The sequence below is a fragment of the Phoxinus phoxinus genome (genome assembly GCF_949152265.1).
Source record: "Phoxinus phoxinus genome assembly, chromosome: 9".
In the NCBI taxonomy this organism is placed as follows: Eukaryota; Metazoa; Chordata; class Actinopteri; order Cypriniformes; family Leuciscidae; genus Phoxinus; species Phoxinus phoxinus.
The window spans coordinates 9,530,991-9,557,592 of record NC_136884.1 but is presented as its reverse complement, the minus strand read 5'-3'; the positions used below and the strand labels follow the sequence as shown (position 1 = coordinate 9,557,592).

General features: G+C 39.4%; 1 protein-coding gene across 2 annotated transcripts in view; it reads left to right on the top strand.

The window, feature by feature from the left end:
• Nucleotides 1–26,602, top strand: part of plxnb2a.1 (plexin b2a, tandem duplicate 1) — a 98,833-nt gene that overhangs the window by 62,842 nt on the left and 9,389 nt on the right. For both annotated transcript variants that reach the window (XM_079622146.1, XM_079622147.1), the window contains 17 exons: nt 9,859–10,985; nt 11,078–11,266; nt 11,558–11,686; nt 12,658–12,758; nt 13,088–13,220; nt 14,003–14,159; nt 14,561–14,672; nt 14,751–14,862; nt 15,019–15,120; nt 16,238–16,333; nt 16,640–16,727; nt 17,980–18,140; nt 18,640–18,788; nt 18,916–19,051; nt 20,098–20,234; nt 20,318–20,497; nt 26,322–26,433. In XM_079622146.1, the coding sequence (XP_079478272.1) occupies nt 9,861–10,985; nt 11,078–11,266; nt 11,558–11,686; nt 12,658–12,758; nt 13,088–13,220; nt 14,003–14,159; nt 14,561–14,672; nt 14,751–14,862; nt 15,019–15,120; nt 16,238–16,333; nt 16,640–16,727; nt 17,980–18,140; nt 18,640–18,788; nt 18,916–19,051; nt 20,098–20,234; nt 20,318–20,497; nt 26,322–26,433 (3,219 nt within the window). In that variant the 5' untranslated portion in view covers nt 9,859–9,860. The remainder of the gene's footprint in view (nt 1–9,858; nt 10,986–11,077; nt 11,267–11,557; nt 11,687–12,657; nt 12,759–13,087; nt 13,221–14,002; nt 14,160–14,560; nt 14,673–14,750; nt 14,863–15,018; nt 15,121–16,237; nt 16,334–16,639; nt 16,728–17,979; nt 18,141–18,639; nt 18,789–18,915; nt 19,052–20,097; nt 20,235–20,317; nt 20,498–26,321; nt 26,434–26,602) is intronic.

Below are 26,602 nucleotides of genomic sequence, written 5' to 3'. Positions count from 1 at the left end.
AGTAGGAATAAGTTTAGTTGGGAATGGCGATGCGTGCCAGAAAGTGAGAACTGACCACAATACTTCTTATTAGTAGGATTTCCTGTATAAAGCCCCTTTGGCATTAAGTGGGTCATACAGTGGGTTAGCCGTAGAGGATTTGTGAAGTATTAATGCTTGCAGCTGTGGTTATTGCAATTTATTCATTATGGAAATTACGCAGGCTTTTTAAACCCTTTGTAATGAGTGTAGTGGCATGAGGGTTTTGACGGCATGTTAAACGGTCCAAGTACAAGAACTACAAATATGATGGCTAAAGTCCGTTACTGAGGGCTATGCTGAATAATTTGCCCCCTGAAAATGTTATCTAATCCCGTATAATCCACAGAGTCCACCCAATCATCTGAAGAGGTGCAGTTCAGGGAAAAATAGGCCACAATATAGTGGGGGTCAGATTTCCAAATGTGTCCCCACAAGGATATTAAAACCTGAAATCACTTTCGTTATGAGGAGCAGCCAACGATCACCAGGAGGAAGTAGTCTTAATAAAAATACGAAATAATGTCTCAAGTGAAACTCAAAGGTTTGCATGATATTTTTTTCAATGTTTATTTATTTATTTTTATTATTTGCAGTATATACATATTAATATTTCAGTATTCAATAAATGATGTATTATTATGTATTCTACATGTCAAATATAAATGTTCTTTTATTGCAGCAACGTAAAAAAAAACAAAAAAACAGGTATTCACTTCCCGATTATGCAACATCATATATATTGCCTTTATTGTATATATCGGCCACCCTACTCTATATTGGCATTGGCCATTAAAAACCCTGCATCGGTCAACCTCTAATGCTGATATAAATGCATGTAATGATAGCAAATAAAATGCACTCAGAATTGCTGAATTAAAACGTACTTTTCTTTTAACTTCAAATTGGCAATAAATACTTTCAAATTGAATTTAGTATCCATCGATAAGGCAGTTTTGCGACTGACACTGACATTTCTTTTTAATCGAGACAATTAGCCAGTGTCGATAATTTCAAAATATCCACTGGTTATTTGACCTGCCCGATATGCCGTCTATCACTACTCAGCAGTTTTATAAATAAATTCAGTTCTGGGCAAATTGAATTGACCCCTATGTGATCTTTCTGACAGATTGCTATTGTATTTTTTTTTTTGCTCCCAAAAACCCTCTTTAGCAGTAATAATCACTTTCTCTTTCTTTCCATCTCCATCCCCATCTCTCTGAAGACTGCTGAATCTGTCAGCCTTGGTAAAGTTATTGACTTTTACCCACAATCCTGTGCTATAGGGAGATTTTCTGTTGAAAGACTCTGGGAGTCGCACCTAATAAGGTGTGCGTGTGTGTTGGCCTGAGGCATTGGAGCCTTGGCTAATTAAACCCCAGTGTAATTTATTAATACAATGTGTTCTGGATGGAGCTGCCGGTTGTGTGTTTAAGTGAGTGCAATTAGGAAACCTATCAAGTGGAAAAGATACGTTATCTCTTCAGTAAACTCCATAGCTGCAGGGAAAACAGAGAGAGAGAGGGATGGAGAAGGAGGGATAGATAATGCTTTAGGAAGCTTTTGCTTGTTTCATCGGCAACTTTTTGCCAACAAAACTATTCAACAAACTATATAACACTCAATTACACCTGGAATCCTTCTATTAATGTTACACGCTAAGAAAAGCTCCACAAATTAGGGCCATATGTTAATATGAAGGAATTATCCGTATTGATTTTTCACAGGTGTTGTACCTGTATTTTCAATTATGCATTGCATTGGGGTTTTCTACAGATTTTTTTTTCGTACACTGTGATTTACAAAGATTAAATGGCTGTATGCTTGATTTTTTTTTCGCCCAGTGAAAGTCTATGGGGACCAAAACAACATTGTACCCTATTGACATTCATTGTATGGATGACAAAAAACTTAAAACAACTAAACGTTTTTCAAAATATTTTTTCTGTGTTCCCCAGTCAGTTATACAGGTTTGGAATGACATGAGGTTGAGTAAATCATTTCTGGCCCTTTAATTAGAAAGGGGCGTCCGTCCACATACTTCTGGCTATGTAGTAATTCATTTGTTTATTCATCCATCCATTCATTAATTTTGCTTGTTTTTGCTCTTCTACCTGGCAAGAGAAGCCAAGTTTGCCGGCCGATAGTCTGGAATGTGGATCGCTGTGTTATTTTACACTCCCATCGGGGGCACGATCCCACCAGCGGACACACACAAAGACGGCCTTGTTTGCGGTGGTGCCGAGTCGTACTTGGCTTCCTCTGTCTCGAATTGTCTCCCTCTCTTCCTTTCCAGTGGTCTCTCTCTCGCTCAGTCTTTTGTTAACATGCTAGCACACGCGCACTATCGCTCACAGCGAGCATTAAGTGGTTACCATATACCCTAGCATCACTTCAAGGGCACTCTGAAGCGAGCGGTTCTTTAGTATTCATTCTTGTTATATTATCACAGATCTGCCAGATAACAGTATACTTTAAATACTTCAGAATGCACACACACAACAGCGTACGTTGTAAACTATTTGCATTCACGTCAAGGTTTCGTTTGTGCAAACTCAAGGCACACGGAGGTGCGAAGACAATCCCTTAAGTTTGTGTGTGAGTGTGCATGTTTGAGGTAATGGCTCGGGGGATCCTCTCTGTATTCTTAGCTTGTTGGAGGCACTGAAGTGGAGAGAATTATAGATTCGGCACAATGAGCAGTCAAATTTAATCAACATGCCTGCTGTTCTCTATGAGCCACTGGGAGAGATGACACAGCTCCACGCCACTGCCTGCATGTGTCTGTGTGCATACGTGCGTGCCACAAGTTTGTTTCTGGGGAGCAGAATGCAAAGGTGCCAAACTTGTCGACATTTGTTAGTGTTTTAGGTATTCACGTGTGGAATCGGAATTGCCATGAAAGGACGGATCGCCGCTATCGCTCTTTACTCTTTGCTGCATAGACGGTTAGTTAATGTTGACCCGTTTAGGCACACTTTTGTAAGGATGTAAGATCGCCCAAATAATATTAATCCTATTGCAAGGGACCCCCTTCCTAAGTATAATGGCAACTAATCCACCTTATTTTTAACAATTACAGCAGGCACAGCTGTTTTTACCTAGGCTTCATGCGTCAGCCGCTTCCACTTATTTTAGCTGTACAAAAATTGTACATTATGCTGCTTGGTATTGCAAACTGGTATTTGTTATCACATTATCATAAACTTGCTGCTGTGTAGTGCAAATTGCTTTAGTGTTTACTTCAATTTATTTTTCAAGTTATTTACCTATGGCGGTTAATTAATCTAAAGTCTTGCACATTTACAGGAAGAGGTTTGCTTCGACATTGCAGAGTAAGGTGGTTATATTTTCACATACCAATACACGTCCAGACTGTGTGAGAAACATATGAAGTGTGATATGTTTATATAGCACCTTTAAAAACAACTTGTTGATAAAGTGCTTTAAATAATAAAATAAAGAGCCATAAAACGCATTAGTAAAAAATTAGGGTGAATTCAGGTTAATTGGGACACTTTTTGCCATTGAGATAACTGGAAAAATATCCCCAATCAACCTGTATTTCCCCTTAGCTAAATGATTTTTTTTCCCTCAATGAGAAATTATAATTAAAATCATTCAAAAAATAATAATTATTTTTGCTGTACTAAAAGCAAAACAAATAAAGTTTGTATTAAGTAATCTTTATCTACTAAAGACAGTTAAATGTGTAAATCCGAAGATGAACCTGTTCAGTTTAATTCACATGTATTTGTAATGTGCTTCTCCCAATTAATATTAAGTTAAATTATTGCTTTAAACATACAGTAGTTAATAAACATATAAAGCTAGCCTATTATTTTTGACAGCCCTAAAAATAAATCTTCTGTTTTCTATTTGTGTTTGCAAATTGTTTTCCACTTAAATGTTTTGTGAACCCCGTGGTAGACTTGTCAAAAATTACCGACTTCGGTACGAAGCCGGTATTGAAATTAAAAAAATGTGACACTTTGAGCGCTGTTGAGCTGAATCGTAAACGCCTCTGTTTGCCCATTGTCCTCAAGCGCTCATCAGATATGTGTGTGAGTTTTTGACAACTATAACCCGTAGCACCGTTGCCGTTCCTGGTTGCCCAAGTTGCTGCCGTCTTGGAATGGTGCATCTTAAGTCAGATATGTGACCTCGAATGCCATTCCAGTGGTTATTTCAAGTAGCAAGAGATTCCCAAATTGTCTAGAGTGCAGCATGAATGCCTAAATATCACTCTCGTTTTTGGAGATTAATAGGGATGGGCTGATATATCAGGGCATTAATGAACTCTGTCCTTAACAAGAGTCGTTTAGATTACATTAGCATAACAGACTCTATCCTCATGACTCCATTGATCCTACGATCTTCTAGCATGCACGTCACGCTCGCGCAATATACGCATGCCTCGCTTTGATCCCTGCCCGTGTAACAGCAGTTGATGTGTTGCTGACAAATTGCATCAAAATTGTTTTTGAAGAGATTTATGAAACTAAACTGCATTTGGGCATTCTGCGCTCGAACCTGGCTTATGAAAGGCTGGGCTACGTGTTTCACTCACTTTCATCTCCCATTCACTCCCTCTCTCTGTGGCTGACAGCTTGTAGAATGGAGTGATTATCTGCAGCACCAGTGATTGAGTGCAAAAAAGCAGGAGCGCGAGAGGGAAAGACAGCAAGAGGCAGAGATTGTGATAGAGATGTTTCAGGAACGCTAATGAGGAAGAGGGTAAATTCGGAAGCTTCATAAAGGCGCAAATACACGCTGTCTGTCTACGTTCTGTTTTCAGAGAGATGCTCTTTCTCTGTTTGTTTGTCCCCTTCGTCCTCCTGGCGACCATCACAGCCCTGAACTAGTTCATTTCCAGCCAGAGTAATTACCTTAACCTTTGCACTCGTCTCTCACTTGATTGGGACCAGCTGGGTGGTGAACACACTCTCCTTCACTCTCTCTCACACACACACACACACACACACACACACACACACACACACACACACACACACACACACACACACACACACACACACACACACACACACACACACACACACACACACACACACACACACACACACACACACGTTAGACAAGGGCATTCTTGCTATTAACCTCAATCTGTAAGTGCCTCACTACAGATTTGCTCAATCGTAAACACTTTAATTGTCTGTCCTGCATCTATGTCCCTTCATTTTCCAGTCAAACACCCTAGCATGTTGAAGGGAAATGAGATGCATATTTAAACTCTTATATTTATAAAGACATGTCGTTATAATTGAATGGCTTGGTTTCTTTCATAGAGCGAAATAGGAGAAATGTTGCGGAATGTACTTGTCGGGTCGTTCTTCAAATATGAAGAATAACATATTCTTTGAATTTCCAGACACAAAAAAGCCTTAAAATAGTGAAGAAACTATTCTATAACTATATTAAAGGCATCATTGTATATCTTAATCATTGAATAAATAGTATAAAATGGCTCTGTATATTTAAATTTTGTTTTTAAAAGACGTTATCATTTATTAATTTAGTCTAATCACTGGTGATTTATATTAACACAATCTTTAAATTTTATAAAAAATTATATGATAGATTTCTGTGAAGAATAAATCAAAATGCAAATTATGCGTTTAATTTGAATTGATGCATTGGCAAAATTCAGGTCATTGACAAAATAAAGGAATGTATTTTGAACTCGCATTTGAATATATTTTTTCGCCGTCATCTGATGTTTGGCTAAGATATGTTGGACCCTTTTTTTGAACTTTAATTGTGGCACCGTTCAGTCGTTTACTTCACAGACACGTGCCAATGAAGGCCACGTAAGTCCGCTTTGAATGTGCCGTTTGGGACAGAGCCAAAGTGAGAGGCAGGTCTTCCAGGAGACTGGGATAGTTTAAATCTCTCCCTTTTACATATTCAAAGAGCCCTTTCAATATTGGCCCGCTTTTACCTGTGTGTGTCCAGCCACTCGTTTTCCCTCTGATCCCAGCCTTAATTAGTCTGCCGGTCTCACCTGTCAATCATTCCGAGCCGTCCGCGGAGACAGTCATTGAAAAGCAAAGGCAGAGGCGGCCATGACAGGAGGGCAGAACCTGGCATCCTACTCTGCATTAATAAACAGTAAGTTTTAAAGGTGAAGTGTGTGATTTATATGCCACTAACATCGGCAAACGGAATCCCTAAAATCAAACCAAGTAGGTCTACAACACCTGCAGAAATCTATACGTTAGCATTGGATAGTATGTGCACCTTTAAGAGCCCTCCAAAAAACATCTACTAGAGTATAGTATAGGGCTACACGATAGAGTATTTCATAAAAATAATTAAAATAATTGTATTTCATAGAACACTGTAAAATAACAGTACTGATATTTATGTCTTAATGTCAAATGTTAAACCATCAAGCTTTTATTTGGTGGTATTCTGACTAAAAATCTATACAATATAATAAATATTTCAGAGGAATTATGTTAATTTACACGCGAGCAGCTCATGATACAGTGTCAGTGAAACTGACCGCGCATATATTTATTGAATTAAATCACAATCTTTGACTATCGCATTAAGCCATATTGCAAAATCGTTTTTTTATTCCAATATATTGTACAGGCGAGGCCTACTGTAGTAAATTGTAATTTTTTACTTGCTTGCTTTTTGCTAGCATAACAATGTAGTATCATCCATCTACCAGTAGGGGCTAATTGAACAGTATTAACCAACCAAACCTTGACCTTTGTTTCAGAAATCTTTCGCAAACTAACCCTGACCTGCCATTGGTTAGTTGCAGTGCTGGTTGTCTAAGTAACTCCATTTGTTGGGCTGGTGTTGCTTTGTTGGATTGCAGCACTATCAAAACATTGCTTGTTGGAGGACTAAAACCAGAGCGAGCAGAGTTTACACGTTTTGGGGAAATTAGCCTATGAATGAGTTACTTATAGGTGTCTCTACATATTAAGCTTGAATAGGAGAAAATATTTTAACACATCGCTTTTAAGACACAGTTTAATGAGGGAATATTGTAAATGATGCATGAGTTAGCTGATCTTGACTGGAGAGTCAGGAAACAAGGTGCTACGGTATTAAGGGTCAAATAACATTTGTATGCGAGAGGGGAAGTCTGTGAAGAAGTTTTAGAAAAGATATGGGGTTTACTATTAACTTGGTTGAGAAATTTCACAGTACTACCCTGCGGTAAGAGTAGTGCTGGTTCAGCACAAGTGTCCTGAGCTGCCCGTCATGTTGTTTCTTAACGCAGAGAGGACTAACACACTGGTGCTGCTTATGCGAACCGCAATACACACTCCCCCTTACAACATGAGCATCAAACGCAGGCCTCCTTCCCCCTTGTTCATACTTCTGTTGCATTACAAGGTAATTTACGGTCAGCTCAGGTTGAGATGCCTAATTTAGAGGAAATGTGTTTGGTTTGGCTCATGATCAGAACAGAATCAAGAAATAAAGGAATGGCCATCTGAGCCATGCCCTCAGTTGCAAATCTGAGGAACACAGTGGTACAGACACACACAGTCACAAACACACTTCCTACTCATTCTTGTTGAGACAGTGTTTTGAAGGGTGAGTGGTGGTCACATGACTAGGTCTCAGTGGAGCCACAAGCAGGCAGGATGTTTTGGAAATATGTGCTTGTCTGTGTGTGAGGATGGATAAAACCAGATTGGATAAAACCAGATAAAAATAGATTTTCTGAAGAATGTGAGTGTGTTTAGAGAAAAGTTTCAACTTAAAGGGATAGGCCTAATTGACCCATGTATACACCTTCTGTAATCATGTATTCATATCATTCCAAACCAGTATGATCTTCACTCCTAAACATGAGACAGAACATTTCATTTAAATTTTTTAATTTTTTTTGTGTGTGTGCACTTTTTCCACTATAAAGAACCTTTTGTGCAATGGAAAGGCTCCATGGAGGTTATTCGAAAAAACATTGATTCCAATAAAGAACCTTAATTTCTGTGGAACTCGAAGACATTTTTAAAAATGTGTCATTGGTTTCTCTTTTTTCCATACAGTGAACCAACATTGCATCCCATTGACATTCAGTGTCATTTTTTTATATTTTATAATTATATCCTAAGAAGGTTTTTAAACTTTACTACTTGAGCCTGAGATTTAGCTAACAAAAGGTAAGCATGCCTTATTACTGACTGATGTTTGTGTGTGTTAACATGCAAATCAAGGAGTGTGTCATGAGGCACACTGCATTCTTTTGTGATCATCACATGGCTTGCTTAGTCAGAGCCGTGTGGCACACTCAGCACAAATATCATGTCTGTAGAGAGACTGGCATTATTGTTTCTGTTAATAATTTGACCTTGTGTATGGGGGGAGATGGGATCAGATAATTATAATGAAACTTGTCAGTTTGCCAAAACTTCTCCTTCCCATCACATTCCCGTCTAAAGTCGTACAGTCCAGACAATTTGCCCATGCACTCTGAATCAGCAGCAAAGACTGCCTCCCATTAACGGTTAACACCAGACGGTCACATACACACCAGCACAATTTAACACACTCCCCCTACAGTAACGTCTAATCTCATTGCAAGCTCTGTGCACGCCTGAGCTCTGACAGACACTAAGTAAAGAGAAAAAGCCAGTCACTGCTGCCCTGCCTCATATTGTGTCTCTGGAGCCCTGTCATTAAAGCCAATAAGAGCTGTAATATCCGCTAAACTCTTAGCATGAATTCTTTATGAGCTCTGGGCGTAGGATCGTGGTGTCTGAGAGACTCCTTCTATTTGCACTTTTTGCTGTGAAAGTATGTGCTCTGGCAATCTAAACATCATAGTCAGTTTTATGTGGAAGTTCACTCTAGAGGATTGTCACCATGTTTAGGCAAATAAGATTGAGTTCCTGTGGAATTCTTGGCAGTATTAGTAATGGAATATGGGGAATATTTTATTTCCCCTACTACTTTTACAACCCGAAACTCATAAACAGCTAAACTTAGCTCAAGAATGTTCAGACATGTAACAACTGTGATTACATCTTCCTGTCTAACACAATAACTTTGCATGCCATGCTGGTTATCATAGGGGTTGTTTACAGGAAGGAGGACTGGATTGTTTGGCCCACCTGCTGAGGGTGTACCCATAATTCATTGAGCCTCCTTCTGTTATGCTGGAATCAGGCCGCCTTGTGATTCCTTTGATCAGCATTTGACTTCCGCCCCAGTGTTTTTTAAGACCTGATGAAGTGGTAAGGGGACGGATGAAAAGGAGAATGAAAGGAGATCAGGGGTGGAAGACAAGCCTCTTTAGAAATGCTTTGCATGTATTGCTGTGTCAAATCATGCAGCCATCGGCAACCCTTCTGAGGGAAGAGTTGAGAGGCCAGATCGATTTTTCTTTGAACTTAGTCTTTGTTTGTACCACGTCTGACTAGTGCTTACTTCACTATATTATAATGGTGCATACCAACGCAATTCTCCAGCTTTTTTTTCATTAGTGCAGCCTGCTATGGCAAGTGTCTATCTATTAGGTCAATGACAAATAAGAGTGTCCGAGAGTGTTCTTAGAAATGTAATCTTTGTATTCATGTAGTTTTGTAAAACGTTTTTCAACAAATGGAAAACAATTTCCATATTCATTTTATATATATATATCAATTAAAATTCAGAAATGAAAAACAAACTCATCATAGGAGAGGTGTATTCAGGTCATTGTAGGTATACATTGAATGTATGTTTGAATAAATTAATAAATCCAGATACTCAGTGGTTTGGTGACGACTTTTTCACAGGCCATGTAACTTGGTCGCGTATCTCTCTTGTGACATATCTTGTTTTCTTTCTCTCTTCAAGAGATGGCGTGGAGGGCCCTGGCAGTGCTGTCCCTGCTGCTGTGTTTTGGCTCATCTTGCTGTGATGATACTCCAGACCAGTTCTTGTCTGCAACTGTCATCAACAATGTCGTTCAGGACCCTGAAACCGGACTAATCTACGTTGGTGCCATAAATGGGATCTATCAGCTGAACCAGGAACTACAGGTGGAGAGCAGTGCTGTAACAGGCCCTAAGAATGACAACCCGCAGTGCACTCCACCGATCACGGCACAGTGCACTGACGCAAAGGAAACGGACAACATCAACAAACTCCTGCTGGTTAACTCCGCCAATGGCACTCTAGTCGTTTGCGGAAGCCTTTTCAGGGGCATCTGCTCTTTGGTAAGTCTTCACAGCGTGGACAAACCGGTGTACTACAGTGACACCAAAGGCGAGAAGACATACGTGGCCAGTACAGAGGAGTCTGTTGCAGTGGTAGGGGTCATTTCTTTTTATAGAGATACTAATTCTAAGGAGATCCTCAGTGTTTTTCTAGTAGGGAAGGGCTACGGTGGCTCGGACAGCTCAAAACTCATCAGCACTCGGTTGCTGCAGGAGCATTTGGAAATGGATGTTTTCGAGAACATGGTGGAAGCTTCCACTGTGCAAGCTAGCCCTTTTGTCCAGCGCTACCTCCACGACTTTCGCCATGCATTCAAGGATAACGATTACATCTACTTCCTGTTCTCACGCACTTCGGGCACCAGTGACAGCAGGAAGATCACGTTTGTAGCACGCCTGTGCGAAAATGACCACCATTATTATTCTTACACCGAACTTCAGCTAAACTGCACCGTCAGTGTTGAGCAACAGGAGAACACGTACAACAAGGTCCAAGCGGCATATCTGGCCAAAACTGGTGAAATTTTGGCTTGGAATATCACCCCTTCGAATCTCACAGATAAGGTTCTATTTGTGGTGTTCAGTGCAGATGAGGACAGCGGTCGATCAGCCTTGTGCATGTACCCACTCAACAGCATTAACACTAGGCTTGAGGAGGTTATTGAATCCTGCTACATAGGAGAAGTTCTGGAGGACGAGAAACCAAAGACCGTTTATTCACCCTACATCTCCAAGACAGAGGCCATCTGCAAGACCAAAAGAGATGTGAGTTGTTGTGTTTCTTCAACTCTGCTTCTGTATTTTGTGTGGTCGTTTACACCCTTTTTAATGTGCTGTGTATTTTTTCGCCCCAACAGAAGAATATGGTGAAGGAATATAAATGTGGTGCAGAGTTCCTGCCATCTCCACTAGCCAGTAAACCTGAGTATGCTCTGTCTGTCAAACCCATCTACACCCGAAATGACATGCTGACATCTGTAGCTGTAGCGGTGGAGAATGAGCACACGGTGGCATTCTTGGGAACCGGTGGAGCAGATGTCTTAAAGGTGAGTCCCATTCCAGGGACTGATTTCTATTCTTTTTGAATTTCACTTAAGCCCTTGAGGTTTGACTGCTGTGGTAGTCTGGCTTTCGTGGTTCACGATATGGGCTGGTAACCAAAAGATTGTTGGTTCAGACCCAAGGATGGATGATTTATGAGCTGCAACCACTTGAGCAATGCACTTAACCCCAGGACTTGCTCTAGCTGTACTACCCCTGTAATATAGTTTACTTGAAAGTCGCTTTGGATAAAAGCATTTTCAAAATGAATTAATTCATTAACTTTTCGCTTGCAGGTGCATCTTGACCCCAACCGCACTGACTTTTATCACAGGATTCAAGGGGAACGCACAGATGGTGGGGTGAACAAAAACCTCTTTTTTGATTCAACTTCGGATCACTTGTACATCACCACAGGCAGAAAGGTTTGTTTACACATTCACAATGCTTAGATTATATTGAGTCAGCAGGGATCATCCACTGGTTAAAATCTGTTTGAATAAGGTTGGTTTGCCAACCTTAAAGAAATTATTTTTGAATGGAATGATAGAAAATACTAGCCTGACAAGCCAGACCCACATCAAGATGTTAGGTCTGGGAACTCACCATTGGGATGGCTCAATCCGAAGGGCGGGATAAACGATTGTCTTTCAAATTCCCTCTGCATGCAATAGGATAGTGCTACAACCAACCAGAGCAACGAAGAAGGTGACGTAGTCAGAGCGGTAAAGATTCGGTTGCCAAAACTCTGAACACATCTTCCTTTTTTAAGAATGACTTAAGTGCCGTTCTTTGTTCTATTCTCAAAGAAAAGCTTAACTCCAAGTCCTCCAGAGTCGCGGCCAAAGCCGATTTGAAAGACAGCTGTTCACTAGCAGCAGCAGCCATTCTTTGTTTTCAAGTAGCAGGGACTCGTCGCAACTCTGTCTTCAGTATATGTTAAGCCCGCCCGCCGACTCTATACACAATGTGATTTGCCTGACTAGAGTTTGGTTTTTCCAGCTCGCAAGCCAACGGAGAGTTGCTAGACTACCCTGGCTGCAAAATAAATTTTGCTGCCGCTAGGGTGCGTCTAGATTTCTAGGCTAAGAAAATACTGTAACTGTGAATTTTCAGTTGGAATCCGCCCTATTGGGAGTTTCTCTTAAGAGTGAAAAAGTTCCCCATGCAGATTTCACTTTTGTTCAAGTTGGTCATGCGATTTTGCTGCGATTTTGGTTTGAAAATTGGCTTCATAGTTTGGTACAATATTGACAATGGATTTTTTTTTGGCCATTGTGACCACAGCTTAACATTCTTTATAGAGAAGCAGAACCTTCAATCACAGATGAATCAGCTATTGGGCATCTTAAACTAAATAAATAAACAAATGTTGTCTTGCTTCTCTTTTGTGTAGATCACCAAAATGCCAGTGCAGGCCTGTGAGCAGAAGCATGACTGTCACTCATGTGTGTCCCAACGGGACCCATATTGTGGCTGGTGTGTGTTGGAGGGCCGGTAAGTCTGTTAGATTCATTTCATTACCAAAAGCATAACATCATTTGGGCATTCTTGTCCAGTAAATGACAGGACAAGTAATAACACTGCCACACTACAACAGAGTTTGATATTTCTACTGCCAAATAAAATATCTATTGCTCCTTTGGGTCATGTGACTTCCATTCATATTAAAGTATGTTTTAGAGCAGGAAGTAAAATATGGCATAATCCAAGTCTTGGAGTTGTCTGTTAAATTTAAGCTAGTGCTATTACATACCTGTGTTCAGCCCAGTTAAAGCAAATGCAGTGTGGCTCATTACCCATGTTTGTCTACTTTTCTCCTGCAGTTGTACAAGGAAGATGGATTGTCACAAGGGAGATGGAGAGAATGCCTGGTTGTGGAGTCCAAAACAAACATGTGTAACCATTCAGTCCTTTGAGCCCCCCAACATCAGCTGCAAGAAAACGGATAGGACACAGGTACTAAAGCATAACACGTACACGCTGGAATGCAGTCTGCCGTTATTTTAAACCCTAACCTCTTAAGGATTGACTGAGGATTGATATTGACTGGCTGTAACAGATCCAGTCTGTGAATCTAATCCTTTTTCATGAGCTGATGTGATAAAGTTAGTAAACAAGGCACCTGCAACTATTCATACCACATGAACGCACAGAGCACTCTTCGTGCATTTCTAATTTGTCTCTGAAGAAACGCAAATGGTCATGGTTGACCGAAGAGGCTTCTTGTATTCCGTAATTAACTTCCTGGATCAGTTGTAATGAATAATGACAGTATACTCCTGATTTGCTGAAATCAATATTATTTAATCTTTCTTTTTCACATTTGAATATTGTTGGATTCTCACAGTCATGCAACACCTTGAAATGACAGGGAATTTTACAATTGTGATTTTCAGAACAGGAAAAGTTATCAAAAAGTTATGGAAATCAATCAAATAAAATTAAGTGATTGAACAAAAATCATTATAAATGTTTATAATAATATCACTTTTATATTATTTATTATCATTATTATTAATAAATGAAATGTTTTTATTAATTATACTTAAATCATTATTATTACCTTTTTATTTTATTTATTTATATTTAGCCCTTAATATTGAATATTTAAAAACTGTCATCCAATAACCATAAACAACTACAAAACACACAAATTCAGATGTTCGAAATGTTTGAGAACTCATATATTTTATTATATGTTTACTCTTAAATCCATGTTTTCTGGTTGAAACTTGCAGGTGGAGATTAACATCCCCTCCCTCCCCAGTATCAACAGTCCTGACAGACTTATGTGCGAGTTTGGTGACTACATAAGTGACGCTACAATGGAAGGCACACGGGTAATTTGTGATCTCCCGACCTCTGGGTCAATCCCGTCCACACCTGAGACACAAGGTGAGAACTACCTGTTTGCCTTTAACTTTAATAATCACATACTGTGAAGCCGTCCTCCTACTGCCTCCTTTACTCCTTGAGCAAACAGATGGTGTTTGTCGAGCAGAATGCCTAAAATTGCCGTCAGGCACGAATAGTTTTTCATTTCTTCATGTTTGTAATTTGCTAGTTTTGTGATTTTTAATTTGGAGACTGATCAGATGAAAAAAATCACACTGAAACTTAATCTATTACTTGTTGATTCTAGAGTTAAAGAAGCTTTTATCAAGGCATGCTTTTCTTGGGAATCGAACCCATGACCTTGGCGTTGCTAGCACCTGTTGACCTCTAAAAGTTCAGAATTGGTCTTATGAATTACTCGTACCTAATAGCCCATTTTATTCTCATATGCATGCGTGTAGATTTTGTGGCAGTGCCGGTGAAAATCACAGTGAATGACGGCATTGAAGTGGCATCCAAAGCATTTGAGTTCTACAACTGTGCAGCCGTGGTGAAAAGATCGGAGAATACTCCGTGAGTATCAGGCAGCTTTTTAAAAATGTATATTCCATTCAGGATTTCTTTCTGATTGGTCAGTTGTTTGTTCTGCAGGTGCATCGCATGCGTGACCAGTAAGTGGGGCTGCCAGTGGAACATTCAAGATCACACATGCAGTGATAGTGTTAAGTCTGTCGAGGGAGATCATATCATCAAACACACTGAGGTGAGTCATGTTAGGATGATAGTTAATGAATGTATGCGTATAAATTAATATGCCTGTTTGTGCATTAATATATAGTGAGCGATCATCTTCTGGTGACAAAACATGACTAATAATAGTTTTATTTGATTTTCTTCCTTTGTTTATTTATTTTTGCAGGATGACAGGTGTCCTCAGTTTGAGATCCCTGAACCTCTGCTTATTCCTGTTGGCATCAAAACTCCCATCCAATTTCAGGGCAAAAATCTAGACAAATATTCGGTAAAGTAATAATGATATAAAATGATATAGTAAAATGATATATTGATTTAAGGTATATCAAATAGTTTGATATGAATTCATTTTACATAATTCTAATTATTTTGATGTGTTGTTCAAAAGTTTGGGGTCAGTAAGATTTTTTTAAAGAAGTTTCTTATGCTCTCCAAGGCTGCATTTCTTATTTTTTATTATAAAAAAACATTAACATTGTGAAATATTATTACAGTGTAAAATACATTTTTTTTCAAATGTTTTAATTGATTAAATTGTTTTCCTGTGTTGGCAAAGCTGATGTTATTAATGTTGAAAACAATTGTGCTACTTATTATTTTTGGAAACCATGATACATTTTTGTCAGGTTTCTTTACTGAGTAGAAAGTTATTTGAAATAGATCTCTCACTTTTTAAGTATTAATTTCTTTTAACAAATCATACTGAGCCCAAACTTTTAAACAATAATGCATATACATCAATATGAAGTGATATAAGTGACATGAATCTATGCCCAACTATGAAGCTTTCTAGTGACTAGTGATGCGCTGATCAGCTCTAACATCATACAAATCCATGGATAAAAAAAATAAACCATCAGCCCAAGAAAAGGCTTGGGCTTTATATGCATTATTAGTTTATTGTCATATACATACAGCACTTCACAGCCGTTACATATCACATACCCAGCACTTGATTCGTCCCGGACAACTACTTCACTTAAAACGCTCCCACACTTTTTAATTCTCCTTTTTAATATTTCTCTCGGATCTGTTTTGCCTCCATTGCTGCTTAAACAAGTGGACCCCGCAAGTACGTAGCTTAATGGAGTCTGAAAATGAGTGCCTGACGACACGGCTTTTAACACATTAATATATCCATCATTAATGATTTATCTCATCCACCCGCAATTAATCAATGTTATTTTTTACTACTTGGCCCGCCCGACCCTCATATTATCCACAGTGTCCACGGATATAATCGCGTTCCGCGCATCACTACCGAGGACAAAAGTTAAAAAAATATAGTTTAGACTATTTTTACTTTATCACAGAACATTATGATTTTTTTATATTTACTTGAAGAGTCTGCATTAACAGCATTACATTTTCTCCATCTCTCTCAGGGCAAAACCTTTCAGATTGGCACTGAGCTCATGAAACATGTGGGCGAGGTGACTGTGGTGTCTGAGGGGTCAATGTACAAATTTGAGGGATATGAGGTCAGTACTCTCCACTCCTCCTATTTCTCCTCCTATTGTGTCTCCCTCACTTCCTCCCTTCTCCTCTGTTCACACATTGATTTGTTTCTGAAGTTTGAGCACAAGCCAATATGGCATTCACAGCTATTGAGCTGCATGTGTGTGTAAGACTCAGTCCTATGTGGGCGTAGCAAACACATGGTGATCAGGTTCTCAAAAACATCAGGGGAGAATTTGCTGCCGCGCACAGTTGTTCCAGATACGGTGATGTGTTTGTCTGTATCTGTTTGCATGTTTAATGACACCATTCTGCTGTTTTTATGCCAGTTTGCGTATGACAAAGAGCCAGAGGTGAATGTGACGTTCTACATAAAGGATAAAGACACAGAGAGGATGATTGACAGCACCCTCAGAGGTATATTTAAATGAATTTGGTTCATAATAGTGGTTTGTTAGAGGCTTTGAAACTGCACACATCCAGTAAACATGTGGATCTTCAATATCTGGAAAGGTTGTATAAACACATCTGATGAATGACTTAAAATAAGCAGATTAACATAAGTTGTCATTTACATCTTGGAAACGGATCTCATGAATCTTGTTTTTATGTCTAGGGATGTTTTAGACAAGTTTAGCAGATGAGAACTTTGAAAATGCCATCTTTCTGCTTCGAATAGTTTTTAAATTTATGGGTGAACTAATTTAAAGTGCCCCTGTTATGTTATTTTAAAAGGTTCCTAATTTTGTTTTGGAGGTCTTTTTCAATAGGTTTAAATGCATCCAAGATCTGAAAACTTTTATTTTCTCATAATATACATTGCAGCATTGCCTCTTTTCTCACAGTGCCTAAAATGGTTCAATAAAGGATCTGGTTTCTCTAAACCCCTCCTTTCTGAGAGCCTACTCTGCTCTGTTTGGTCAGATGGCCCAGTCTATTATGATTGGTCCACCGCTTACAGCACGTGTTGGTAATGAAATGGCCTTTACTGTATCTGAATTTCAGGAAAATGGATTATTGGTCTTTGAAACTTTGACTTTTACATTCACAAACAGCTATATAACACACTACAGTACATGAAAGTTAATATCCGAAAAAGCATAATAGGTGCACTTTAAAATATAAGTAGCTTGTAACTAGCGCATGTACACCATCCAGATCGATTTGATGTGCATTTTTTTTACTGAAAGATGTAATTTTAAGTCCTCATCTGCTAAACAAGTCTACACATGAACTATCCCTTTAAGCTACAGTCAAATTACACTTTATGAAAATGTAGTGAGCTATGCTACAATGTATTAATCAAATGTAGCTAACTACAGTATATCGAAGCCAATATTTTTTATAAATATGTCTGTCAGCCTACATATTCTGAGCATTATTTATCAGCCATGAAAACAGTGAGAATCGCAGTTGGACAATTTGGTGACAGCATCAAACTTGAATGCATATCTTTGTGCTAAATGTGACTAATAAATCACCACATACAACAATAAACAGTCATTTGCATAGCTCATAATTTCTGAAAGCCTACTGGTAAATAGCAGTGTTTAATGAAATGTTTATTCCTCTACAAAACAAAAAGACTAAGGAACAATTTTGAGCCTTATTTTGTTGAAGATGATGAATTCAGTGTCTGTTGTTTTGTTCCTTCTATTTTTCTTTCCAGTGGCGCTCTACAATTGTTCAGTAAGACGTGAGGATTGCAGTCTGTGTAAGAACACTGACCCGAAGTATAACTGCGTGTGGTGCGACACCCCTAAATCCTGCATCTACAGAAGCCTGTGTAACACGGAGCTGCAGCAGTGTCCAGATCCAACGATCACTGATGTGAGGACCGGTCGTCTTGTTTTTCTCCCCATTTTAAACTTTGCTAACTCTAGGAATGCATACAGTTTGTTAAAATTCACTTCAAACTAAACTCAAAATGCATCAAAGAACATCTCATTGGCGTGACGTCAGCCATTACAAATCGCCGTTCCCGGTTCAAATGCAGTTCATAAATTTCCACTCTTCATCTTCTCTTGAAAACACCATTCCTTTTCATCGTCTTCTCAATTTTTCATGCCTAAATGATATATAGATGGCTGCTCTGGTAGTCACAATCTCAGTCTCTCACTTTAGTGTTTTGTTGAATCCATCTGAGACTCTAATGATCGCGCCGCCTGCGCCTGATGGTGTTTTATTATTTGTCATCTGGCAAGCGATTTTCTCCGAAGCAGCTGTATCACTCAAGGGCTCAGTGGTTATGGGTAATCTTTGTGACTCTAGTTTGCGGTTTTGAGTGTTATAGGTCTCTTTTAACTTTGCTGTTCTGCTTCCATTCCAGATTGTTCCCCCGTATGGGCCGATGAAGGGACAGATCTCTGTTACAATAAAAGGCTCCAACTTGGGCATCAAGCAGGAGGACATTAAGAGAATCACTGTGGCTGGAGTGCCATGTACACATCAGCCGGAGAGATACTCAGTGTCAACCAGGTGCTCCATGGACACCATATTAGATGAATATGCATTGATTATATAGAGCATTTAAAATGCATCCATCTTGTATATGTAAGTTGGAAATAGCTGTTTAGCTTATAGTTCTGTTGTGCCTTTGTTTCAGTGTCGTATGTGAGATCGGGCCTTTCCCCCCACCACCCCTTGTAGACCTGCCAAATGCACCTAGCCTGTTCGGGCCAGTGGAAGTGGAAGTGGAAGGGGGGAGAGTAGGACAGTCGAAAGTGTTATTCACTTACAGGGTAACTGCTTTCTCTGTTATGAAGCCTTTGTGGCCTCATAAGATTGTTTCTAATTTCTAAGATTGTAATTTTATTTCTATTGTATTGCACCCCTGAAAAGACCAGTTTAGACTAGCAGGAATCCCCTTGCTGATCCCGTGAAGCAGCATTGTCGTGCTATTAACCAGCAAAATGGAGCTTGTGAAGATGGTTGACCAAAGAAATCTTGCAGCTTAAAGTTGTCATGAAATCTAAATGAGTTAATTGGTTAATAAATGATCCAGCCCAAGGTCAAAATAGAGCAGAATATTCAGTTTCGCTCAGGAAATAAGTCACAAAGTAAAATGGGTTTTGATTTTTTTTTATCTGAGAGATTTTATAATGTTTTTGAAAGACGTCTTTTACAGTATGTTTACCATTTTGTTTAATCAAAAATACAGTAAATAATATTGTATAATAGTATTGTAATTTAAAGTAACCGTTTCCTATTTTGATATATATATATATATATATATATATATATAATTTTTTTATTATTTTTTTTTTTTTTATGTAATCTATTTGCGTCAATGCAAAGCTGAATTTTCAGCAGCCATTATTTCAGTCTTCAGTGTCACATGATCCTTCAGAAATCTTTCTAATATGCTGATTTGTATTTTTTTTATTTATTATTATTATTATCAATGTTGAAAACAGTTGTGCTGGTACATCCCCAACACACACACACAATTCTATGATAAATAGAATGTTAAAAACATACATTTAATGTTATTTAACATAATTTTTTTTGTAACATTATACATGTCTTTACTGTCACTTCACTGTTTGATCAGTTCAGTGCATCCTTGATGAATAAATGTATTAATTAAAAAAATCTTACTGACCCCAAAAGGTAGCGTATGTATAGGTTGTTATATCTTTTCAGAGTTTCAATTGAAGTTATGTTTTCTCCTAAACACTGACTGTGCATACATAGCCTTATTTATTTTTAATAAAGCTAGTCGGATGTAGAAAAGTTATGTAAATGAGCAAATGTTAACAGAAAGAGTTTTCTTTCCGTCTTCAAGGATCCTATCCCCATGACTGTGTCCCCCTCTAAAGGCCCAGCTGCTGGAGGAACCATCATCACTATCACAGGACAGGACCTAGACACGGCTAGTAAAGATGACATCAGCATCACAGTGGACAGAGAGCCTTGTGAAGTGTGAGTATCAAGCGAGCAGTAGATTTCTGGAAGATTTGGATCATTGTCCAATGCTGATTGTGCCTCTGTTTTCAAACATGCAGGTTGACATTTGGCCAGGAGATCACCTGCAAAACAGGCCCATATAAAGGACAGAAGATTCCTTCAGATAAGTTGCCTGTTATTGTGAAGTACGGCAAGGACACTTTCAAAGAAGTCAGCGGATTCGAATACTCAGCAAATCCCAAAGTTACAGAGTACGGCCCACAGGCCAGCTTTGTTTGGTAAGTCCGTTCTTAATCCTTGCTCACACATACAGGCCGCTTTACTGTCGCTCGCTATTAGGCATTTGAAATTGCCAACAGGGGTGGGTCCAGGGGTGAGAATAAATGGCTGTGTATATAAGTGCTACATGTTCAATTCAATTCAATTCAATTCAAGTTTATTTGTATAGCGCTTTTCACAATACACATTGTTTCAAAGCAGCTTTACAGAAAATGCATTTCAAAAATATACATACAAAAATACAGTTAGTTAATCATGAAATTTAGGGCATAACATATCGCCGGCGTTGGGTCGTCTCTTCACAGGCGTCGAGTCGTCTCATCACAGGCGTTGGGGCATCTGAAGTCTCCATGAGAGGCTGGATACATAACTGGAGCTGACGAACTCTATTTGAGTTATCTCGGGACAGGCGTCCCGAGATAACAACAAAAAAGGCAGATGGGAAATAATTAGCGTAGCTGCTGTTCATAATATGAATGCATTTGATCTGATTTAACTGTAGTATAAAAGGTATGAGATGCATCATGTGAATGCTTGGCTAAAGAGATGCGTCTTTAATCTAGTTTTAAACTGGTAGAGCGAGTCTGAGCCTCGGACAATATCAGGAAGGCTATTCCAGAGTTTAGGAGCTAGATGTGAAAACGCCCTCCCTCCTTTAGTGGACTTAGATATCCTAGGTACGACCAGAAGCCTCGAATTTAGTGATCTTAAAGAGCGCGATGGATTATATGGCGATAGAAGATCTCTTAAATACACAGGAGCTAAACCATTTAGGGCTTTATAGGTCAGTAACAATACTTTGTAATTGATACGGAACTTAATAGGTAACCAGTGTAGAGATGATAAAATTGGTGTTATATGATCATATTTTCTTGACCTAGTAAGAACTCTAGCGGCTGCATTTTGGACTAACTGTAGCTTGTTTATTGAGGATGCAGGACAACCAGCTAATAGAGCATTACAGTAATCTAGTCTCGAGGTCATGAATGCATGAACTAACTTTTCTGCATCAGAAACTGATAGCATGTTACGTAGCTTAGCAATGTTTCTAAGGTGGAAAAAGGCTGTTCTTGTGACATTTGAAATATGATTTTCAAAAGACAAGTTGCGGTCTAGTATAACACCCAGGTCTTTTACTGTAGAGGATAAAGTAACAGGACGTCCATCTAGATTAAGGTTGTATTGTAAGAGGTTTTGTGGGCAGTTTTTTGGACCAATCAGTAATACCTCCGTTTTATCTGAATTTAATAGAAGAAAATTACACGTCATCCAATATTTTATATCTTTAACACACTCTGTCATTTTAGATAATTTAGTGTTATCATCTGGTCTAGATGAAATATATAATTGAGTGTCATCAGCATAACAGTGGAAACTTATTCCATGTTTTCTTATAATATTACCAAGTGGCAGCATATAAATTGAGAATAGCAGGGGGCCTAATACAGATCCTTGCGGCACTCCATAATTTACTGACGTTATCTTTGATTTTTCCCCATTTAAATGGACAAAATGGTAACGGTCTGATAGGTACGATCTAAACCAGCTTAATGCCTGTCCCTGAACACCAGTGTAATTTTGAAGTCGATCTAAGAGTATTTTATGATCTATAGTGTCAAACGCAGCGCTAAGATCGAGTAAAACTAGTATTGAGATACAGCCTTGGTCAGAAGCTAAAAGTAAATCATTTGTAATTTTAACCAGCGCAGTTTCTGTGCTATGATGTGGCCTGAATCCAGACTGAAACTTTTCATAGATATCGTTTTCTTGCAAGAAAGAGCACAATTGAGCGGACACAACTTTTTCAAGTATTTTAGACATAAATGGAAGATTTGAAATGGGTCTGTAATTTGCTAGGTTATTTGGATCTAATTGTGGTTTCTTAATAAGAGGTTTTATAACTGCTAGCTTGAATGTTTTTGGAACATGTCCTAAAGATAAAGACGAGTTAATAATATTGAGAAGAGGCTCTTCCACTACAGGTAACACTTCTTTCAGTAGTTTAGTGGGTATTGGATCTAATAAACATGTTGTTGGTTTAGATGCAGTGATAAGTTTATTTAGCTCTTCCTGTCCTATAGTTGTAAAGCGCTGTAGTTGTTCTTGAGGGGCGATAATTGAGGCTGAATCATAAGACGCTGTCAAAGATTGTACATTTACAATTGTGTTTCTGATGCTTTCTATTTTCTCAGTGAAGAAATTCATGAAATCATTACTATTAAAATGTAACGGAATATTTTGTTCAGGTGATGTCTGTTTATTTGTTAATCTAGCCACAGTGTTAAATAAAAACCTTGGATTGTTTTGGTTATTTTCTATTAGTTTGCGGAGATGCTCAGCCCTGGCTGCTTTTAGAGCCTTTTTATAACGTGACATACTGTCTTTCCACGCGATTCTAAAGACCTCTAAATTAGTTTGTTTCCATTTGCGCTCTAAGTTACGAGTTTCTCTCTTGATAACATGCGTAGCACTGTTGTACCATGGTGCTTTAGTTTTCTCTCTAACCTTTTTTAGTCTAATTGGTGCAACAGTTTCTAATGTACTAGAGAAAATGGTGCTCATACTGCTAGTCATTTCCTCTAGCTCATCTGTTTGTTTGGGTTCACTGAGGAGCGGAGATAGATCAGGTAAGCTATTCAAGAATCTATCTATAGTGGTTGGAAGGATTGTTCTGCCTGGTCGATAACGTGGCGCAACATGACACATTTCAGCCGTACGTAGTATGCAAGTTACCATGTAATGATCAGTGACATCATCACTTTGCGGTATAATATCTATATTGGTTGGATCGGTTCCATATGATATAATTAAATCTAGAGTATGATTAAGACGATGAGTGGGACCACTAACGTTTTGCTTGACCCCAAAGGAGTTTAATAAATCTGTAAACGCAGCTCCTAACGCATCATTTGTGTTATCAACGTGTATGTTGAAATCTCCAACAATTATTGCCTTATCGACATTGACCAATAGATCTGAGAGAAAATCTGCAAACTCTTTTAGGAAATCAGCGTAAGGCCCTGGCGGTCTATATACGGTAGCCAAGGCTAGAGATAATAGGGATTTCTTTCTTACATCTAGGAGCGTAACATTTAGAACAAGTACTTCAAACGAATTAAACCTGTGACCTGTTTTCTGAGTAACATTAAGAATATCTCTATAGATTGTTGCAACACCGCCGCCACGACCAATCAGACGGGGCTCATGCTTATAACCGTATCCTGGTGGAGTGGACTCATTAAGACCGAAATAATCATTTGGTTTAAGCCAGGTTTCAGTAAGGCAGAGTACATCGAAGCTATTATCAGTGACCATTTCATTTACAATAACCGCCTTAGGTGTAAGCGATCTAATGTTTAGAAGACCTAGCTTTAGAAATTGTTTTTGTTCACTAATATTGAGATTTTCTGGTTTAATCACAATTAGATTTTTCTTAGATCCTACAGTAGATTTATTGTTTGGCCTCACTAAACGAGGAATAGACACTGTTTCTATATAGTGTTCTACACTGGTACTTATATCAATTAATTTGGGACAGCAAAGAATGTGATTTGGACTTTGACTTACTAGTCATATGGTGTGTAACGTCTTGGAGATGTTGTCCGACAGAACAGCCGCTCCGATTCTGCTGGGGTGCAGGCCATCAGCACGGTAGAGCCTAGGTCGCTCCCAAAACAGATTCCAATTATTTACAAAGAGCAGTCTCTGTTCATTACACCATGACATCAACCATTCATTTAGTGCAAACAATCTACTGAACCTTTCTTGTCCTTGTCGGTACGTGGGAAGCGGTCCAGACACGACGATCTTTGCTTCAGGCGATGTTCTGCGTACCGTCTCGATCAGGCTCCTGTAGTCCCTCTTCAGAACCTCCGTCTGCCGCAGCCTGATGTCGTTCACCCCCACGTGCAGCACGACAGCTCCGACGCGCTCGTCACCGTTCAGGATCTCGGGGACCTGCGCAGCGACATCGAGAACACGAGCACCAGGAAAGCAGTGAGTGCGCACCATACCTTTACCTGAGGTAGCGCGGACATGCCGGACCATGGAACTGCCGATGATCACAGCGTCGTCGCGTTCCGTCTCGCGAAGAGGGGAGAAGCGGTTCCGGGTGGAGATCTCGAAGACCGGGAGGGGCGGAGAGGTCCTTGCTCTGGTCCTGGCTCGTGTCTTCCGCTGTGGCATCACCCAGGGTCCATGGTGCTGTGTCGGTGTCGGGGTAAACGAAACCAGGGGTGCTCGGGTCCTGTGCAGAGAAATACACGGAGTAGAGGAGACCGGAGTCGAAAAGTTACTAACCACTGACTTGTGAGCATCGGCGCGTGATGCTTCAAGCGCTGATCGTCGGTCTCGCAGCTCGGCCTGCCTCCCCAGCAGATCACGGATCTGCTTCTCCACGGACTCCAGCTCCAACCGCACCGAATGCAGCTCAAACGTGTCCTCACCTGCACTCAGAGGTAGACACACATACGATGTATTCGCCATTATGACAGATGAACAATAAATTAGCAGTGATGCTACCAATATCACTACTAATTTAGGACTGAAATCATGGATAGAACCCGTATCCTTCCAGTGATTCGAGTGTAAATAAGACGGTCGATAGGAGAGACCACGCGTGCAAATGCTAGCGGGCTAACTTAACGTTAGAGATAGTAACGAAGATCGGAAAGTTGGATATAACTAGCGATATCAAAGCAATCCGATTGTTTTTATTTTTTATTTATTTTTTATAGAGAGTAGTATCGGAGATATGTTCACACGCTCGCAAACTAACGTTAACAGTTAAGCGATTCGAAACACAAACACAAAAACAAGCGATTTGAAACACGAACTCCAAACACAACCAAAGCGGTTCGACCACAGACACAAACTTCAAACACAAACAAGCGAATTCGAAGCACAAACACAAACTTCAAACACAGACAAGCGATTTGAAACACAAACTCCAAACACAACCAAAGCGGTTCGACCACAGACCCAAACTTCAAACACAAACAAGCGAATTCGAAGCACAAACACAAATTTCAAACACAGACAAGCGATTTAAACACAAACTCCAAACACAACCAAAGCAGTTCGACCACAGACACAAACTTCAAACACAAACAAGCGAATTCGAAGCACAAACACAACTTCAAACACAGACAAGCGATTTAAACACAAACTCCAAACACAACCAAAGCAGTTCGACCACAGACACAAACTTCAAACACAAACAAGCGAATTCGAAGCACAAACACAACTTCAAACACAGACAAGCGATTTAAACACAAACTCCAAACACAACCAAAGCAGTTCGACCACAGACACAAACTTCAAACACAAACAAGCGAATTCGAAGCACAAACACAACTTCAAACACAGACAAGCGATTTAAACACAAACTCCAAACACAACCAAAGCGGTTCGACCACAGACACAAACTTCAAACACAAACAAGCGATTTCGAAGCACAAACACAAACACAAACTCCAACACAAACAAGCGATTTCAGTGATTCGAGTGTAAATAAGACGGTCGATAGGCGAGGCCACGCGTGCAATGCTAGCGGGCTATCGTTAGAGATAGTAACGGAAGTTCGGAAAGTTGGATATAACTAGCGATATCAAAGCAATCCGATTTTTTTTTATAGAGAGTAGTATCGGAGATATGTTTACACGCTGGAAAAATAGAAAATGCTCGTTTATAAATGAGTGTAAAGAACAAAATCAACGATTTATGAATCAAGTCGACGGAGCTTCAAATACAAACACAGCGCTGTTTTAAGGAAATTGAATGCATTTCACATACATGTCTGTATGTTTGTTTGTGTGTTTTCAGCGGAGGCCGTAAGATCTTAGTTATGGGATCTGGATTTGATCAGGTGCAAAGAGCCACCATGCGAGTGCTGCCCTCTTCTGACGAGTTGAATCTCAACTCTGGCGACATTGAGGTGCGTCTCATGTTTGTCATGATGCTTTTGCACCGATCTGTGGTCAAGTTAGTGGTCTCTTACAATAAGCAAGGTTGGAATTCGAAGTGAAGCGAATTCCTTAACGGAATAGTTCACCTAAAAATTCAAAGTTCAGATGGCACCGTTTGCTTTTTTGTCATTCCAAACC